This window comes from Mycteria americana, chromosome 14 (assembly GCF_035582795.1).
Source record: "Mycteria americana isolate JAX WOST 10 ecotype Jacksonville Zoo and Gardens chromosome 14, USCA_MyAme_1.0, whole genome shotgun sequence".
NCBI lineage: Eukaryota > Metazoa > Chordata > Aves > Ciconiiformes > Ciconiidae > Mycteria > Mycteria americana.
Window position 1 is genome coordinate 1,405,078 of NC_134378.1, and position 20,374 is coordinate 1,425,451.

The 20,374-nt window shown below is 40.7% G+C and overlaps 1 protein-coding gene across 7 annotated transcripts in view; it reads right to left on the reverse strand.

The window, feature by feature from the left end:
* The window catches only part of NCOA6 (nuclear receptor coactivator 6), a 47,977-nt gene that overhangs the window by 2,483 nt on the left and 25,120 nt on the right, over positions 1-20,374 (reverse strand). For 3 of the 7 annotated variants that reach the window (XM_075517437.1, XM_075517439.1, XM_075517438.1), the window contains 6 exons: positions 18,664-19,780; positions 11,670-11,791; positions 7,755-10,745; positions 6,062-6,130; positions 4,056-4,092; positions 1,334-1,506 (listed from right to left, as the gene is read on the reverse strand). In XM_075517437.1, coding sequence (XP_075373552.1) covers positions 1,334-1,506; positions 4,056-4,092; positions 6,062-6,130; positions 7,755-10,745; positions 11,670-11,791; positions 18,664-19,780 — 4,509 coding nt within the window. The other 4 variants (XM_075517440.1, XM_075517443.1, XM_075517441.1 and 1 more) reach the window with 4 other exon arrangements.

The following is a 20,374-nucleotide window of genomic DNA, read 5'->3' on the forward strand; positions in this document are numbered from 1 at the left end:
GTTTCAGATGCATGTTTTAGAAACAATGATTTTACTTACAGAGGTAAACGAATAATACAGTCAGTACAAAACCCCTACGTGAGTTCTGGTATTATTTAAATGTCATGTACTTCACATTCCCACATTTTCAGAATTTGACGTGCCACCGGTTGTCATCTTTAGGTTTATTCATTACAGTGTGTGGGGCAGGCCATACGCTTCAGATCCCCTCAAACTCAGGAAGGTATCACCAAATCGATTTTACATTGGCTTCACATTTTTCAAACTTTTTTTCACAATCACGAAAGATAATTTATTTTTACAATACAGCCTTAGATTCTTCTGCACAATCCTGCCACAAGAAGTAAATTTAATTAAATTCAGCAGCCACAAAAGTGCAGAACATATAGGTCCCTCCGTGTAATCTTTGAGAGCCATTGCACAATTACATATAGCTGGAAGTCTTCTCTGAAACTCTTAAAATGCAAATACTCTTACCATCAAACTTTAGCATCTTCAGTATGGAAAATGGTTGCTGAATTCAACTTGACTTCCTTTTATAATTATTTTATATTAATACCTAAATAAATTATATTTATATTAATTTTGTCCATCAGAATTTTTCCGACCCTTAAACATAAGGAGCTGACACAGTTAGCTTCAGAAATGCAGAATGGCACCATGGACCGTGCATTCCCGCAATGACTGTGCGTATCACACAAACGCTGCATACTTTGTTAAAGATTGTAACCTGTGTAGAAATAAGGCACGTCAGCAACTGCTAATGCCATGGGTTAATATCCGTAACTTTAGGATTTCACATGTTCTTGGAAAGAACAGCTGAGGCCCTGCGCGCTAGCACACAGCGCTCCTCGATGCTCCAGGCTGCCATCCAGGCAGCGTTCTGAGCGTGCCTGAACCACAGCATTTGGCTTCGCAAGAGCTGACCGTGCACTTGGGAAGACTTAAGCATTTGTCTTGTGTCTTTCAGGCTTCAGGAAAAAAAAAATGTCACTTTTTTACTTGAGTACAGTCCTTTTAATAGCAACACATTTCTGCCAAGAGAATTCAACTTCAACTAGGCAAGCTTGCTGAACACTACGTTGATGAGTACTGTAGAAAACGAGTTCCACAAATTTAACAATGGGAAATTCATACAAGATTTACTGCCAGTACAGATGTCAGTAAATACTTCAACACCAACCTGTGTCTAAGTCACTGAAACTAGAGTTAAAAGCACACAACGTTTACAAGCTGTAAACCATCGTTATGAGCCAGTTATTGAGAGGGTTATTACTTGGGGAAGTACGTTACTTCCTGCCCTCTCCAGAGAAATGATGGCTGTGCATTTTACCTTTTGCAGTGCTGGATGCAGACGCTGGTCTGGAGGACCTCTTGCGCTGTCCATTCTCTACAGTTTCCTGTGAAGCGGTAGAATCCTCTGTTCTTGAATTTCTTCTATTTGGAGTTTTAGACTTTTCACAATTCTCTTTTGTCTCATTACTAATAAAGTGGGACAAAATATTTCTGATGAAGTGTAAGAAGAATTACGTTTTTCTATGCAACTCAGACAAGCTGGAGGATGGACCGACACAGGTACCAGTTCCGGACTATTAGCACTGAAGATATGAAATGCTAGAGATACCAGAAGTTTTATCAGATGAAGAATGACCTGAGTAAGCCAGAGTATAGTCCATTTCTATTAAAAATTATCAGAGGATACAGAATTGAGAAGTCCTCAAAGAGAATATTTTCAACATTAGAAGACCAAGAAATTAGATGCATTATAAATTGTCTGCTCTGTTTTCCACAGGTGCCACCATTACTGAAGTCTAGGAAAAGCAAACAAGTTACATTAGAGACTGCTACGATATGGGAGTACAGAGTTGAAATTGCAGATGAACATAAGGAGGAATTAGGAACTCTTCAGTGAGTATGCCAGCTTTCGTTTTTACTAAAAAGACTCACTCCATTGATCCAAGTGATTTCTTCACGCATTAAAAAGCTTAAGGTTTATTTAAAACTTTCTTCAGGCTTTAAAGCTTGAAGTTAAAATCTTTTTTTTATAACAGAAAGCTTTTTCTTTTATTACTCTTAACCCTGTAAACTCATCCTGAGGTTTGCGTGTTTTCCCCTTAATCCATTAATGCCAGACAATTTCTGATGACTAAGTGGTTTCTGAAGATTAAGCTAAACTTATCTCCTGTGAATTCAAAGGTAAGTAATTAATCAAATTATTCTGCTGATAATGGAAAAGGAGGAAGAAAACTCATTTCATGCCCTTTGGGTGATACTTGCAAGATCTCAAGAAAGGCTGCCGTAATCAGAGACCTGACTGAAAACACCCAGAGCAGACCTGTGTGTTACAGAGGTTCCACCACAGTGTCACTGTTTCAGAGGAAGTCCTGCTTTGAGAGGAAAAACTACTAGAAATGCTTGTAGTTTTAAGTAACAGATATCTGAAATAAAAGTTTGTCAATGAAAGGAGAGACAAACATTCTCAAGCAAGGAAACACACAGTAGAGGAGAATATGGAAGCACGTGGATTGCCTCAGATACAAAAATAAATATGGAGATCTATTTCCCCCTAAGTCAGTGTTATGGGCAATCTATAGGAGTCCCCCAACCAGGTCACAAACTGGTCTTCTGCTAAGTAACCTGGGCAGCTGAAACAACAGCCAGATACCTTCAGCAGATACCTGGAGGTAAGCAAACAGGCACCATCAGCCGAAGCTCAGTTATTACAGACAGTTTTCTAGTGACTAATCCTCAGCTTGGATTGTCTCATAGGAACCAATACATCGCTTCTCTCCTTTTATAAGGAGGAAATCAAGTTGGCCCAAGTAAAAATATTTCTAGTGCTTTGTAGGTTGCAAGGTTCCTCTAAGGTTTGTACCGTATGGCGTTTAACTCCAGCTCAAAGCTGACTGCTGTGAGTATCAGCCATCACTAGATTCACAGTTTGCCTGAAAACTTTCCTTCTCTTCCGGTCTTGCTCAGAAAAGCACAAGTCCAGAAAAATCCAAACAGAAATGCACCTGCCGTAATGTGATGTGCTGAATGAGTTTGGAGAATGGTCATGCAAGGACACTTCATTTGGAGAATCCGCTCATCTGCCAAGTGTCGCACCTTCAGCCTTTTAGAAAAATTCTACCGTAAAAACACTCGTTGTGAAATTTCAGTTTGTCTTTGATACAACTAGAAAGATCCCAAACCATGTGAAGGTAAATATAGTTACATATTCAATTTGGAGTCACTCCTGATCTGAGAAAGTGTATTGCGTTACCTCCCTTACAAAGGAGACACTGCCTTGTTTCCTGATGAACCGAGTGAGCGAATTGCACCTCTTGCCCTGGCTTAGGGGATCACTCCACTGACGAGGGCAGCGTCAAAAACCCGGCCAGTTGTGCCAGCACAGTTATCTAAAAACGTTACGAAGGTCTGCCATTACAGCTGCCTAGACTGAGTTTGAGAGCCTGGTAGGTTTAGAATCTAAAGAAATAGATCTTGGAAACTGTATTTTCTTCTGACAGAACACAACCATTTGAAATTTGATCTTTTAATTACTGAATGTCATAATCGGGACAGGATGAAGTTTCTACCTGGCTTTCCTATCAGGCTTTGGCAAAGTGTCAACAAGCAAACACAGAGGAAATCTGGAGAAAACAGTCACGAAGGCAGAAGAACAAACTTTAGAAAGACTTACTTTCAGAAAACAAAAATTCACATGACAGCTAAACTGCAGGCTTTGGGGGTTTTAGTTTTGATTTGTTTTCAGAAAATATTGAACAGTGGAACCACCAAGACCCTTCCAGGACATGAAACACGCAGGCCTGAAGGGATAAGAGGAAACACTGCCCAAAGCACAAAGACAGACTCGGGAAAAAGTTATCTTACATTCTGCATTTCAGCAATGTTTTGAAACATTCAACTAGCCCAATTCTTAGCAGGACAGAAAGGGGATGGACAAGAAAATGAAAAGCAGTAGCAGAAGTTGTGCAATTGAAGCAAAGAGAAAGGGACTTCCTCCCATGAAAGCTATATCTATGCTGAATCTACACAAACTATCTCCTTACCTTTGACCAGCAACTACTGGAGCATTTGTTTCAAGTTCTACAAGAGAAAAAGATAATTTTAAAGACTGCTGTAGAAGTACATACCCCTTGACAAGGCATGACTATCTCACATTTTTCTCATTATGTATTAGGTCTGAAGAATAAGCTTCTCTCATCTACCGTTTCTCTCAAAGCAAAGCAAGCGAACATATCAGAGTACCACATCAGCCAAGCGCTCTTTCTGATTATGGCCTGCACCAGCTAAGACAGAGAAAAGTTAAAAGGAACCCTGCAGAAGAAAACTGTAGAGAAACTTCCTGACAAGGGCTACAGTCCTCTCCCTTTTTTAACTTCCATTTTAGACAGTTTATTACTTCTAAAAATTCTAGGTTTTATTAGTTTTAAACCTTAAAAATACTAATCTCAATCTAATGCATGTAAAATTTTGCCTTAACCCAACCACCTCTCACAGCAGTATCTTCTAATGCAAAGGAAGACCATTTTCTGAAGCCCAGTTATACTTCTACTGAATGGGAAAAAAAATCTCTTGGGAGATGATGTAAAGAGAAGTCTGACCTGCCTTCTTTCTTTTTCTCTCTCTCATAGTGATTTTATACACACAGATCAGGTTTCCTTTTGAGTCTTCACCACAATAAACAGCTCTCCTTTTCATCATGTAAGATTTCTAATCTTTTTATTGTCCATCTTTTAATTCTCCCCATATCCACCAGATACTTTGTTGAGCGGGAGCATCTAAACACATCTAAAGCATACCTAAACACAGCACCTCGTGTGAGAAGCTGCCACTGGTGTAGGGATTACCATTACAGTGTAATGTATTAACTCACTGTTCATTTGTCCCATTGCCTGTAGCGTACGCCATCTCACCCTTAAACACCCTACAATCTTTGGGATAGTGGTGCACAAAACTGTGGCTTTGCCTTTAAGATCAATTTAGGACCCAAAGTTTGCTAGAGTGTGCACAAGGAATAAAGGTGTAAAAAAAGTAAGAAAACAGATAATATCTGTCCCCTTATGGTAAATACCCCTTACAATTTGTATTGTTGGAACATCAGACTCTTCAGTGTAAGTGTATATAGCACTGTCTGGAAAAAAAAGATGTCTTGGTAACAAAAGAAAAATAGCCTAAGCAACATAAGGAAAGAGTTACTCTTATTCCTACCCAAAATTTGAAGAGGGAGAATATCCAGTAGTAAAAATTGATAACGTCAGTGCTTCCCCTCTGGCAGGAACTCCCTAATACAGCCACATCAGCGCTGGGGCAATGAGTTGGATGTAAATTGACAGGGTGCATGAATGTCTTTAAGTGGAAGTTCAAGGAAAGCAATTTAGTACAATTTCTGCTTTCTGAAAGCTCTACTTCTAATCACATTAGAGATGGCAAATTGATGGAGAGTGGCACTTCACGTGCCCAGGTCCACATCTATCCATTTTCTCTACTCATCTTGGAAATTACTTTTTAAAAACACCATAGAATTGATGGTGAAACACCATGATAATAGATGGCGACAACAAAAAGTCATCTGCCAGGGCTTCATCCTTCAAACACTGCCGAGGGTTCATTAAAAGCTGAACAGAAAAAAAAAAGGATTACAACTCAAACTCCAGCATGGCTTTTGAAAATATTTTCAGAAGTGTCCCATATAAAAGAAAAACTCCTATTGGCTCTTAACAAAACTTCAAAACTCCAACACAGCATATCATTACAAATCTAGTCCCTCCAACTTATGACTGAGTATCTAAAAACTGCCTTGGTGATTTTTTCCACTTGTTTTACTTGATCCCATACGGAATCTCCAACAAGGCTTTGGAGACTTCTGAAGCACAATGTATCTAACAGAAGAAAAGCAATTCCAAAAGCACAAAAATAAAAAAAACCCACCCCAACCCCCAAACTACCAAGCATATTAGTGACCATTAAATATGCATTAAAATAAATGCATTTTCAGTTACAAACATAAAGAATTTAGTTCACCTATATTCTGCTTTTCCAAAGTAAGATTTACCTGTTCTTTGAACAGTACTTTCTGATGTTGCAACTGAACTTTTTTTCTGTGTTAAATGTTGAGAGGATGCTAGAATAAAAGTGGAGGGAAAAAGCATTATTTTCAAAGGGAGTCACAAGAATTTTCTGTTGTGCGATTGGGCTGCTTTTACAAAATGCTGTATCTTCCAGCTTACTGCATTTTTTCATTCATGGATGCAGTTTTTTTAACCTACCCTCTACTTTCCCCCCACCACACACATCTCCCCAGTTTAAAAAAAAACGAACAAACTTCAGCAAAACTATCCCAAGCAAGTTTTCTCAAACTAGAATAAGTGATGAAATTAAGTATCATAAACCACATTTTTAAAGGTAACAGTTTTCCACCAGACTGGGAAATTAAAGAAAGTCCTAGAAATTAGAGAGTTTAGTCTCTCTGTTTAATACTCATTTCAACAGAAGTTCTGGGGAAAAATAGCATCTTTGTTAATCAATCAATGCTCTCACTCTTTCAATTAAATTGCAAGAGTGCAAAATACGCTCCAGAGGCTCCCGTGAAGTTCTTTGGCAATAAGATGATGTGACTTAACATTTCATAGGTTGCCAAGTTAAAAAATAAGATGGGAAAACAATTCTTGTTGGGCTAATGCTTTCTAGTCTTCTCTTATATGTGATAATGAACTTACGAAGAATATGAACGTTCCTGTTTAAATAAAGAATATCCACTTCCATTTTTCTCCTAACAAACCCAAATTCCTTCTCTGAAGCTTGAAGTAAACATTTCCATTTTCTAGTGGCGTACAGCTACAACACATGTCAAATAGCCACAGGGAAAGTCACATTCAAGCTGAAGTTCTCAGTTCCACTGACTTCTGTGGGTTTTATCTTCCATTATTTTATCTTCTGTGTCTAAATTCATGACGTAAAGCACAATGGATATTCAGACAGCTTACTTCAAGGGTGATGGTTTATTTCCACACCATTTTCAATAGATTAAAAATGGCATCAAGAAATAGCAGCAATGTCATAAATAAAGTCTGCCAGATGCTCAAATTAAAATAGTAAAGGAGAAAACAGTTCAGATGTGGAGGTATTTTATGTTTTTGAATTGGGTGCAATTCACTTATAATCACTTTTTCAAGTATTTCTCTGAAATGAGCATTTTAATTTTTCCCTCGACATAAGGGGTTTTGGTGGGGTTTTTTTTTCTTCTGGAGGTTTTTCAGCTATTTCCCTAGAAGGTTAAGGTTATTCAAAGAGGGAACTAGTATTATTAGGATTAACTCAAAATATCATAACTAAGTGAGTAAATTGAAATAAGTTACAAAAATAAAAAGTCTCTGGCAAGACTGAAGCAGAATACCGGTATATCTACCAGTGTAAAAGGCACCTTAAGCATTACTTCTGTCATTACTGATACATCTACTTTTTTTCCCCCACTTCTAACAGTTACGTGAAGTCACTCCTCTGTTATTGCACGTGTTCATGACAAATACCCCATTTAAGCAGTAAATGAAAACCGAAATAAAACATCTGGAATGTGACTCTTTAGTGAAATACAAGCCTATGTATCACTCAGCTATTAGAAACAAAAAAGCAGTTGTCAGCCTCTGCTGCAGTGTCTAGATTTGATTATGTTCATGGAAAAAAGCACCTAGAAAGTTTACAAAAGCAATCTCATTTCTTCCATTTACGCAGGGTAGCACTGGACTTACCTGCACTTTGTAGCAGTTCCTGATGTGCTCCTGCTTTTTCCTCCACCACACCGACCCCGGTTTGCTCAGCTGGTAAACCGCCGTGGCTACCACCATTAGTGCTTGGTGCTGCAGGTGCGAGGTCTGGGACTGCGGGAGTGGTTACAACCGACAGTACGCTCGTAGGAGGAGTGCTTGTTGGTACGCTTGGAGACGCGGAGGCAGGAGCAGCAGCCACAGTGCTGACACTCGAATTGCCAGGCCCAGAAGTGCTCTGTTTTATAAGACTGGGTGCTGGAGGTGTCACAGTTTTATTATCTAGTTCTGCTGGTGATTGCTCTGTTCCCAAACTATTTGGGACCGACGTTTCTAGTCCCTGACCTTCTGCTTCTCCATCCAAAGCATATTGCTCTTCCCCCTTCTCAAGGGAGCCAGTGACTTTTTTGCATGCTTTAGTCAGCAAGAGTTGGCCAATCTTGTCTACTTTTCCCTTTCCCTTACTCGATGAAACAGGACTGCGTCTGTTCCCAGATCCTGGACTACTCGTAAGAAGAGGTGAAACAACAGGTCCAGACTGCGTAGCTGTAACAGAGCACTGGTCACTCGACCCACCACTTTGAGAAGAAGTCTCCTCTGGGCTGAAGTCTTTGACTTGCTGAGCAGGAAGATGTGAAGGAACACTGGAAGAAGTTGTAGCGGGAGAAGGCAGCTGAATAGGAGGTGCCAAGGGATTAAAAACCAGTGGCCTGCTGGTGGGAATACTAGAAACAGGACTGCTGGATGACGTGCTGGGAGGGGCAGGCCCGGAGAATTTTATATTCTGCGGTATATGCAAAGGACCCACGACCGCGACCGATTGAGGCATTAGATTAGAGTTAGAAGTCATCGGGGCTGCTGGAATCGTACTTGATTGAGAGCCCTTCATAACCTGAATTATTGACGATGAGTTTATAAAAACGGGTGTAATAAACTGTGGCCGGGCATTAGACTGAACTGCTGACTGTCCCTCAGAAACCATAACTTTGTTCCCTACATTGGGCATTGTGACAACAGTCGACACTAACGCAGGTTGCAAGTGAGATGGCAACGGTGCTGATGTATTAGCAGATGATGTAATAGGGTTTGAAGTTACAAAAACTGTTATCTGGTTGGGGGGTAAAGGACCTGAAATAGAAGAAGAGCTGACAGGCCTTTGCATTACTGGAGGAACACTCTGTGCAACGTTTGAGTTTATTTCTCCCAGTTCCTGGTGCCCTGGATTTGAACAGGGTTCGTTATTTTGAGGCAAGCTAAGTGAATTAGATGGCTCTTTGCTCGAGGATGAATCTTGCAGTGGAGGAATGACAGCTATCTTCTTTAGCTCCTCACCAGTGGTGACTATTGGTGCCATTTCAAGACAAGTCAGTCCAGGGGGCTTAATGGTTACATTAGGAGCTCCAGAATTATCAAGAAGTTGACTTAAGGAAGTTGGTGCCTCCCTCATAGCTGGAGATACCATGGTTTTACTTTCCTCCAAGACTGGAAGCTTACTGGTGTCTAAGCCTTGCCCATCTTTTTTTGACTGTTCATCTGGAACCAACATTTTCATTTCTGGAGTAGGGATACCTTTTAGTTCAATACTGGGCTGGTCTTTGTTACCTTGGATACCTTGTGCACTTTGACACTCATTATCTTGAGGCACACTAAGGCTCTCTTTATTGTCTTCAGGAATGCCAGTCATAGCAGGTACAGAAATTGCAGGATTCTGATTACTTAGCATGTTATTATTTTGAAAACTGGTAGTCACAGGTGTTGGCAAAGAAGAGGGACCAGCCATCATATTTCTTTGTAATTCCATGTTCTGCAAGAGAGATGGATTCTGCTGAGTTGTCAATGATAATTTAGCTGCTTTCGAATTCTGTCTACCAGGGCTTGGTGTAGTTTTCCTGCTGGATCCAGGACTGGACCTTCGACTATTGCTTGGACTTGCTCTCTTTGTTCCTCCAGTGTTGGTTTGTTTTCCTGAATTAATGACCATGCCTTCCAATTTGTGTGACTGTGGAGCAGCAAAACTAGACTGATTGTTAACTGTGAGATTTGATGGGGCTTGTCCAATGGCCTTCAAAGTAGTGGGATTAAGACCCTGCTGATCAAATCCTCTATTGAGACTAGGCCTGGGAGGTAAAGGAATATTAATTTGGGGAGGGAACAGACCAGCTATAGAAGCATTGAGTCTCTCTGGCGACAAGCTTATTTCTGACGGTTCTGTGCTAGGTGGACGGTTATTAGGAGTCTGAGGATAGTACGGCCTTGGGCTTGCTCTGTTTGGTGTTTTAGGCCTTGAAGTTTGTGACGGGGTGGCAACATTTGGAAAATGGTGTGTAAGAGCGCTAGGCAGAGAATTAGACTGCTGCTGGGGACTTGCACCTTGGGCAGTTGAAAGTGGGGATGGTCCAGGTTTGGGTCCCGGCATCATTAATTGGTTCTGTGAAACTACTAAATGAGACGTCAAATTATTCTGAGCTCCTGATGCTGGGGGGCCTTCAGCTCCACCTCCTTCTGGAAGGGAGGATACTGATGAAACCTCTCCGAGGGGTGAGCTGGAAGGATTCTGTACATTATCTTGATAAACCATTTTTCTTGCATTATTTCCCAGAGGAGGATTGCCTGGCAAGGAAATTCTTTGTTTATCAGGAGATGGAGGCACTGATCCAGGACCTTGGAGGTTAACCATTACTGGCATGTTACCACTCTGCTGCACTGGCATTCGTTGAGCATCTGGATTCAGAGGCCCTCTAGGTGGGTGAACTCCTTGTGGTACAGGAAGCCTGACTGATTTGGGATCCTGCTGCATCATAAGCATCATCATCATCTGCTGCTGCTGCTGTGGTGTTTGTGGTGGTGCCTGGGCTTGCTGTGGTGGTGGCTGTGGTGGCTGCTGCTGCTGCTGCGGCTGCTGCTGCTGCGTATGTGGCATGAGTTGAGGTGGCATCTGCTGAAGTGGTCTTTGTTCCACTGGCTGAGATGGATAACCTAAGATGACAAGATGATATATTCATTAAAACCAAACAAAGATCAGAGAAAGCAGAATTTCTGTAACGAACAGCATCAGATAGAAAGTATATCCAGGAACCTGTTTATCTTATGCGAGAGCCACATTAATGAAACAGGCTTTACAAATAAGGACAAAGATTTTACTCAATACTTAATAATATTTTTACTTAATGTATGACATGACATTTAATGCATGACATTTAATCAGAGATCTCCTAGTGTATTGTATCAGCTACTAGCTATTACTGCAGATTCATGCCACCTGAAAAGTCTGCAGCTGTCCATGGACTTGCTTTCACTTACAAATGCAGAGTTGGACTTTCACTAACTAATACCCCTTAAAACAAACTGAAGAGTTTGACAGGCCCTGTGGGACATGGACTAGCATTCCTGCTACAGATCTGACATTTTCTAGTGTATAAGGTAGACTCTGTCATGTATTACTTGGCCAAAAATGGTGCTAAGAACCACCTGTGTGGCTTATAATATAAATTCCTTTGCGAACTTGGGATTTAATTCTCCCTACGTGCAAAGGATAATTCCAACTGAAACCTCTATTTCTTAATTCTGAAAAATCAGCTATTAGTTAATGCTAAATTTTTAAGGCATCAGTCTGTGCTACAGCTAGAAATACAGAATTTTTATCAGTTAGGTTATTGCTGAATAACTCTACAGTATTCAATATGATACCTGCACGATGATACGTGAGAATGTGGCCACCTCTTCATTTTGAGCTAATTCAAAGAAAACACATAAACAATGGTACCAATTAGTTACTAGGAGGAAAAAAAAAGCTTTGGACTTGAATGTGTGATAACAAAAATAAAACAACTGTCACAAAGATCGGTTAAAAGCTCTCCTATAGTTATTACATTCAGATAATCCACAGAAAAATCCTGCTACCTGGTGGCCTACTTGCAAACTCTGAAAGTTTAGGGCCTGAATTATCTAAATTCATTCCTTGTTCTCCAGATGTTGACGACTGATCACTCTCCTCCAGGCCAGCTGCACGTGGTTCTGAAGAACTGAAAGAAAAATAATTGCAATTAAGATCCATCCCTCGCATGTGTTTGACTTCTGTTTCCATAACTAAGTACTCAAGTAATTAATTCCTAGCACTTTTCACAGACCTGCAAGTAACTCACTAAAATGCACCACTACCTCTGGTATAACGTGACAAACCTGAACACAGAGCGCAGGTCTGCTGACAGTCACTCCTGTGCCTTAAATACTACTGAAAAGGAAACAAGTTGCCTGGTGCTCTATTGATCTTAAACATTTCTTTCCTTTGTTTCTACCTTAAATCTGAGTTTTATAACTAAGAGAATGCCAATGGATATTCCAAATGATATAGATATATCTATATCTATTCAAACTAAATAGGCTTCTCTCTAATACTGCTGTAACATCTGTATAGGTAAGCATCATGATACTTAGATGCATAGAAATTTATTTTAATGGTACCACCATTTCTTCCAGTACTGTACTCAGAAGTGACTAGCTCAGGGTATCAGAGACCTCTGTTAACATCACAGCAAAAATGCACTGATGTATTACACGCTGTAAGCCACCTGCCAGAGCATAGGCCTTTGCAGGATACCGAGGCTCTGTAAATGATCATAGAATGGCTGGGATTGGAAGGGACCTTAAAGATCCTCTGGTTCCAAGCCCCCTGCCACGGGCAGGGACACCTTCCACTAGAGCAGGTTGCTCAAAATCCAACCTGGCCTTGAATGCTTCCAGGGATGGGGCATCCACAGCTTCTCTGGGCAACCTGTGCCAGTGCCTCACCACCCTCATTGTAAAACATTTCTTCCTAATGCCTAACGTAAATCTCCCCTCTTTCAGTTTAAAGCCATTACCCCTTGTCCTATCACTACACTCCCTGATAAAGAGTCCCTCCTCATCTTTCCTGTAAGCCCCCCTGAAGTACTGGAAGGCCACTAAAAGGTCTCCCTGGAGCCTTCTCTTCTCCAGGCTGAACAACCCCAACTCTCTCAGCCTGACTTCATAGGAGAGGTGCTCCAGCCCTCGGATCATCTTCTGGACCCTCCTCTGGACCTGCCCCAACAGGTCCGTGTCTGTCTTGCACTGGGGACCCCAGAGCTGGACGCAGTGCTCCAGGTGAGGTCTCACCAGAGCGGAGCAGAGGGGAGAATCCCCTCCCTCGACCTGCTGGCCACACCGCCTGTGATGCCACCCAGGATACGGCTGGCTTTCTGGGCTGCGAGCGCACACTGCCAGCTCATATTCAGTTTTTCATCCACCACCAGTACCCCCGAGTCTTTCTCCAGGAGTACTTGATGCTCTTTTAAAATTGTTCAGATTCAATGCCCAATATTCCACTGAATCAAGACAGCTTTTGCAGACTTAGAAAAAAACCAAGTTTCTATAGCTATCAGTATATATGGTCAGAGGATGTAAGATAAAGAGAGATGAAGAGTAAAAGACCTTAACAATTTATTGGCTTCATGAATATATGAAGGCTGTAGGGAGATGTACATAATAAAAGCTCGGAGTTAAAATTAAAGACATAAAAATAAGCCCGCTGTCAACAAAGAGAGGCAGAATCATGCAGAAATGCCAAGGACAAAAGACATTTTCAGCAAAACAGGAATTTGAAGTATATAAAGGCAGAGGGATCAATCTTATTTAATTTTACTTGAGAGTAACAGTTTCTGGCATCTGTACAGCTGACATGGAGACACCCAGGCCTGTCCTGATGTCCTATGAACTACCTAGCCAACGTTCAAAAAGCAGTGTGTGACTTGAAAGTCCCTGAACTTTCACAGGTCAAAACCGGGGAGAACATAAACCAAGAGAGAAGAAAGGTAAGAAATGGGGCAAACACAGAACCATTCCGAGCACTGCTGCTGAGCAGGCAAGTATTGCCTCGGAAAGTATTTGGAGTTAAACCTTTTGTCTAATCCAGCACACCACCAATTTGTGTGATGCAGTTGTTGCAGGCTTACATGCCTCCAGCAATAAATTTTATGAAAATTGGCAAAATGCGTACACATGCCCCAGAAGCATTATATTAGCAGCCACAAATGAACAAAAATTCTGGCAGCAAAATCAGACCAGAGGAGCTGCAGCCTTTGATGTAGGTGCCACCAACGTGAACTGGAATAACTGCCTAAAATTGCAAATACAATCTTAAATTTGTAATTTTGCCATTTATGATTTCTTTATAATGGTGGGACATTAAAAATACTGCAGTTAAAGATTAGATAAAAAGCCAATGCAGAGCATCACTGCACAAACAAGTTTAACCTAGAAAACAATCGTGGTACAAAATTGATTCTTAGAAAACATCCCTGCCAGATGGGTCTAATCGGGCAAGCTGTACAAACCTTGCAAAACAGACATGAGTTTTGTTTGCTAGCAAAGAAGAGCAGTTGTTGTAGGAAAGGCTGCTACTGTAATTGCTGGAAAATTTAAAGACAACTTGAATTTTGAAAGTAGCTGAAATTCACTGGGCATATTTAGCAATCACCACTCAGCAAAATACCCAAATTCTGAATACAAATAACAAGCAAGATGAGAAGTTTGTGTGAGCAGGGCAAATATTCCATATTTGTTGTTCTTTCCTATTGCTCTGGATGTAAAAAAAAAACAAACAACTGCACATTAGGTACAGTATGGATTGTCATAAGTGAACCCTTTGCTCCACCAGCTGCATTCTCAAGCACAACCTTCAGATACAAAATCCCTTGTCAGAGTGGAGAGCAAAATCCAGAAGACAAAAAAAAAACCAACACAAAAACCCAACCCCAAAAAGGGCTGCAGATGCTGAAATAAGGTGTGCAAAAATAAAATTACAGTACAGATGCAAGCAGAACCAGCACTGCCAACACGATACAATGCTCTGCAACAACTTTTGCTTTTATAGAAAGGCACTTGTCCTCTGATGCTAAATGAGTTTCATTTCCCACGTGTACAGGGGGACTGTCACCTCCAGACCTACGGATAAAAGCTCTCTGAATCTGGTTGAGAAAAAGTTCTTTGTCCTGCAGTGCTGTTCACCATCTGCACATCACACTTCACACTGGGTACTGCAAATCTGAATGCCAGCAGGGATTTTACGGAGTGTATTACTTCAGTTCTACCTGTACACATGATATTTGTGGTCTGTGCACAGGGGAACATAAAACAACTATTTGCTTGTGCACGTATTTAATAGAATTAACTAACACGTTTTCTCTAGAATCACATTTCATCTAGCATCTTTTTCCTCAGTTTACATCCCATTACCTACAGTCTTCAGGTTCAGAAACCAGATGCAATCACTTTTTTTAAACAACCTACTTTTCCAAAATGTCTTGGTTTTCATTCCAATGCTGAGTTGCTCAATTAAGCAAACCCTTAAAACTATTTTAGACTCAGCTGAATAAACTCTTTCAATAGCTCACTTATTCTATTTACATTCCAATATGGCTCAGTCTACAAATGATATTACTAATGGTACTTTTGTTACTATATTATTACATCTCAGAAATGATTTCTAAGAAAAAAAACAGAGTAATTTTTAGCGTGTCTATCAAATTAGCTGCATTTCCACACAAGGTTTGCTGCTGTGAATTATAAAATTTCTGAGGAAGAACGACAGAGAAGAAGCCGAGATGAAAAGCATCCTATTTGCTTCTGACATAAAAGAAAGTGATCCAAATCAGATTTAAAAGAATCAGCAATTCCAAGACAGGAAAATGCTGAGCTTGCCTAATGATGCTAGGGAAGCTGAGAGCAAATGAGGCAGGAAGGTATTGCAGCCAGCTTTCAGTGTAGTTGCTCTCCTTTTGCTGGAGAATAATCTCAAAAACATTTATAAGGATAGCTCCCTTCTTAATGCTCCTGCAAGGATAAAGTGATTAATATATAGCCCATTATGAAACAAAATGCTAATCCATATCAGGTGCCAAAACAGCATTCTGCAGGTAGCAATGGCAAGAGAACATTCACTGATAATTTATGTGGTAGAATAAGTACAAAGTGGTATTTCCTTTGTTAAGGACACTGAAATCTGATTAAAAGCCTTATTTAAGAGCTAGGAATTATTTTGAGTTGTCATAGCTCAATAGAAAAGCTGTAATTTAGGCTTCTTTTATTGTGAAAACTTTTTAACAAGTAAATAGTCTTGTGGGGCTTTTTGTAAGCTCAGAGGAGAGCTTTACATATCTGTTTATTGATATTCCCAGGCCACACTGGAGCTGGGGGATCATCAATAAGACCAATGAAAACAAAATCCTAACAAGGCTTTTCTTTAACGATTAACAGATTTTCTTTTCAGAAGAGAGTGCCAACTCATCTGCTCCCTCTGAATCCTTTGTCATTTCCATGGCAAGAGAGCTCACTACAGTAGTGGTTACTATTACTTTATTGGAATCTATTTAGAATTGAAGCTTTTTTGGTTGGTTGGTTGTTGTGGTTTTGTTTTTGTGGGGGTTTTTTTGGGTTTTTTTTTTTGCCTTTTTTTTTTTTTTAAACACATAGCACCAGATCTTTCCTACCTAGAAATACAAGGCCATTTTTGTCTTTGATTTGAGGCAAAAAAACCCCAAACAACTTTCCATGAAAGATGCAGATGACTAATAGTGACACAAGGTTTGCATATTTTACTTTGCTGCAAATTATCAGCAGTGCCTACCGGTACTATACAACTCGCTGTTGGGTAGTGGTTATGCAACAGGAATGTTTTTGATACAAAGAAAAATAAGACATTGTTATTGTTTGAAAGACGTCTGGATAGTTTTGAATGTCGAACATTCAAACGAACAACAAACAGGAAAATATCTGCTTGCTATTTATTTGAGACTGTCTGCAGGATCTAATGTATCAAAAGCAGGAAGATGCACGTCCCACTGTTCTGTTACTACTATTCTTTACAACTGGACCACATGACACTACCTTGTGCAATATACTGTTACAACCCGCTCTTGCCAAATTATTTGCACTTAAAATTTCTGGAATGGCAAAATGAAGAGACCTACATGCCTTCATATACCTCCCTTCCAGTTAGCCAAAGACTCATCAAAGCTAGAAAGCTCGGCACACCGTCACCTACGGCCTTCCCTACAGGCCTGCCCTGCTCCTTGCGGAGCACTGCAGCAGGATGGATCGTGGCTGTCCGCGACCGCCCACCTGGGCGCGAAGGAGCCCTGTTCTACACATTTCAGAAGCTGACGAGGCGTAACGAGTTAGGCGCTGGTATCTCAGTTACGGTTTCCAAGTCACCCCAAAGTTGGAGTCTACCCACACGCTGGCCACTTGGCTCTAGCTGAGTTACTTTAACCAGGTTTTCACAGCTGGCCATAGACTGTACACTCCTTCGGATTTAACCTGAAATCACATGGCCTGTTTTACAGCAGTGTTGACCTGATAGGCCATACCGTGACCATATATAATTATATAGCAGGTATTTGAAAGACCTTTTTCAAGGCCTACTAAATTAGCATGCTTTGCTTTACCTTTGCTATGCAGCGTTTCTGCACCTGTAAAATGCAGGTAACAGCTCCTGCATTTTATTTTAATACTAGTTAAGCCAATTAACGATTGGCACAAAAGATCACTTGCTAAAGATTATGCGAATCGTTTCAGTCCAGAACTAAAATGTCCATGAGAAAATTAATTACGTCTTCACGAAGGAATCTTGACATTGTGCAGAAAACGCAGGTTGGGGCTACGCACTGAATAACCAAGGGAAAAAATAAAATATTGAGCAGTTGCTTAGTACTTGAATGCCATCCAACTCTTTGCACTGAACTGGACATCTGTCTCTGGAAAAGGTAGCATAAACTTCAGGTTAAAGACTTATAATGATTATTCAAAGGAGTGGGACTGGTGGAACCAGATCCACACCACTAGCTTAATCTGCCATTGCTACCTGTTTGTTTGTTTGTTTTTAAGAGTTTAACTTTGAAATTTGGATGTTCCTGTGTTACAGTTTTCTGTGTAAAGTTTTTCCATTTTTTTTCTAAAGCAAACTGGAAACAACCCCCAGAAGTTCCATCAGGTGGATTCCTGTCAACGCCCCTGTGGCTCATCTGCAGCATTAGAATAATTAGATATAGCATATCTGCCTTTACCATTTTAGCTGAATAATGGTGCAGCAGCAGTAGTCTACCACCCTGTGCTGGCAATAGTAGACTGCCAACAGCAAAAGGTTACAGGACAGCTGGCCAATGAAGAATATGCTGGCCAAAGAGGAATGAAGAGATTCAGCAATCTCCTGTTTCCACTGAACAGGTACATTCATTTGTTATCTCTCAATATTATTCATTTGCCTCTTCCCTCTCAAGAGTTGTGGGTTTTTTTCCTTCCTCATCTGCCCTAGGCCAGGAAGACCAGCACTGCTTGCGCTTGTTATCCTGATATCCAGGAAGTACCAGATTCCTCCCTCTAAATCCTAGCTGCAGCTTCAACTTAAGAGAGAAGTCCAGCTCAATTCCAGGCAGAAACATGGCAGGATATACATATAATTCAGGAAACAACCCCCCAAAAATCTACTGCACATGTTATATGGAGGCTTCTAATACGTCTGAAAGTACTTCCCAACCTTTGATTGTGGCTGTCAGACTGCTTAAAAAGGCAGCCTCCTCTTCCGAGGGCTGCGGCACCGCATGCCACAGTCTACACTTCCTTTACCCAGTAAATGTAAGGAACAGCGCTGTTATAATTGTGTTTATAATGGAGCTGGGATGTTTGCATGTTTTTTTTTTAATCTTGAACGAACCTTCCAGTGGCAGGCTTGCCAGTTGGTTATCATTTAACTCGAGAGAAATTGCTAGAATATGAAAAAATACAGGTCCTTTCTCACCCCATACTTGCTGAAAAAATACTGACATGTTGCCTGTGGAGCTTCCCCATGCCCCTTATAAAAACAATGTAATATTAAACTTACGTTGTTTGTTCTAGTTGTTGATTATTTTTCTTCTTCCTTGGAGGCTTCTTCTTCTTCGGCTTGTTGGCATTCTGATTATTTTGTTTGTTGTTCACACCAAAGTGTCCTGCTGATATATCGCTTTGTAGAAGGTTAACCAAGAGCGGACTTGTGAGTGTAACATCTTTATTAACAGGAAAAACAGGATTCTGCCCACAGGAAATCTGATTCCCATTTGGCGTTCCACTAAACCCTGTATTGAAAGGCAGCCCATGGCCAGAGAAATGACTCCCTGAAGCATTGTTGTTTCCTTGCATTGCTTGCATATGAGAAGGCACCATGTTTGGCTGCTGCACAGGAACATCAGGTAACATCTGTGTCAAGTTCACATCATTATTTGTTGTAGTAGTATCCCCAAGTTGCTGAGATATGTGAGGACCAGGTCCAGTGGGTCTTAAAACTTGCCCTTGAATTCCCATAACCTGAGAAGGATTACCATTCACAGGGCCTTGCTGCGCCATCATCTGCCCAGTGAACTGCACCATGTTTCCTTGCATGTTTGGGGTTGGTCCTCTCATCAGTTGAGCTGGCCCCGTCATAACATTGGACTGGTTTTGAGTACTAAAAGGCTGTTTATTTCCTTGCATCTGAGTGGTCATCATCTGTTCCATCATCGAGTTTTGCTGCAACAAGACCTGGCTCTGAGGTCCCATCATCTGATTGTGTGTAGACATCATCTGTTGTCCCTGCTGGGGAATCATCTGTTTGGGTGGGGTCATCCTTTGGGGAGAAGGACCAAGATTTTGGTTTTGTGGTGTCACCATCATTTGGCCTTGTGGCATGAGCTGAGTTCGAGAAAGTATCATCTGGTTTTGAGGGTTCAGCGATCCCTGAGCCTGAATGTTTACCATCTGTCCTTGAGAGGATACAATTTGCTGATGCATTCCCATAAGCTGAGACTGTGGTCCTTGCTGAGGCTGTCCCTGTATGTTGCCCATGTTAACTTGTGGCACCCCACTAGCACCAGCCTGCTGGTTGTTCATATTTCCATGAAGTCCCATTAGATTGGTCTGCATCATATTTGGTGGGCCATGTGGTGCTTGCATCTGATTTTGAGGAGGTCCAGATCCTTGGCCACCTTAAAAATAAAAAAAATTGCCAGTAAGAAACTGGAGTGGTAGAAGAGTTTTCACAACTTTTGATGTTAAGTACTCCAAAATTGTTTTCCTCCCTTTTCCAATGAACTGGAATATCCAACATATTTGCAGCCCTGTGATGCAATGTTTGATGCTACAGAGACATGTTAATTGTTGAAACAGAACATCATACCTCTCAAAATAAACCCTCAGTCTGGTACTTACTGTGTACCCCACTGCAGAAGACATCTCAGAAATTTAACTTCAGTTGTTACCTGTATGTAAGTTTGAAAATCTTCCCCTAACATAATATGTTAATTCTTCCCCATAAATCTTCCCCTAATGATAATATCACCTAACTCAACAGAATAATTCCTAACCAAAATAAGCTTCAACCTTGAGGTTATTTTATAATGTGTTAAAAAATAAATACACACGGAGTACTGATGAAATGACATTATCAGGGTATCCATAATCCAGACAAAAGACTAATAATTGAATTGTTAAATGGAACCATTTGTGAGCTAAAGATTTAATTTTTACAGGACTGTCTGTAAGTAGACTTCCAAAGTTTTCAAAGGAACTAATAATCTTTT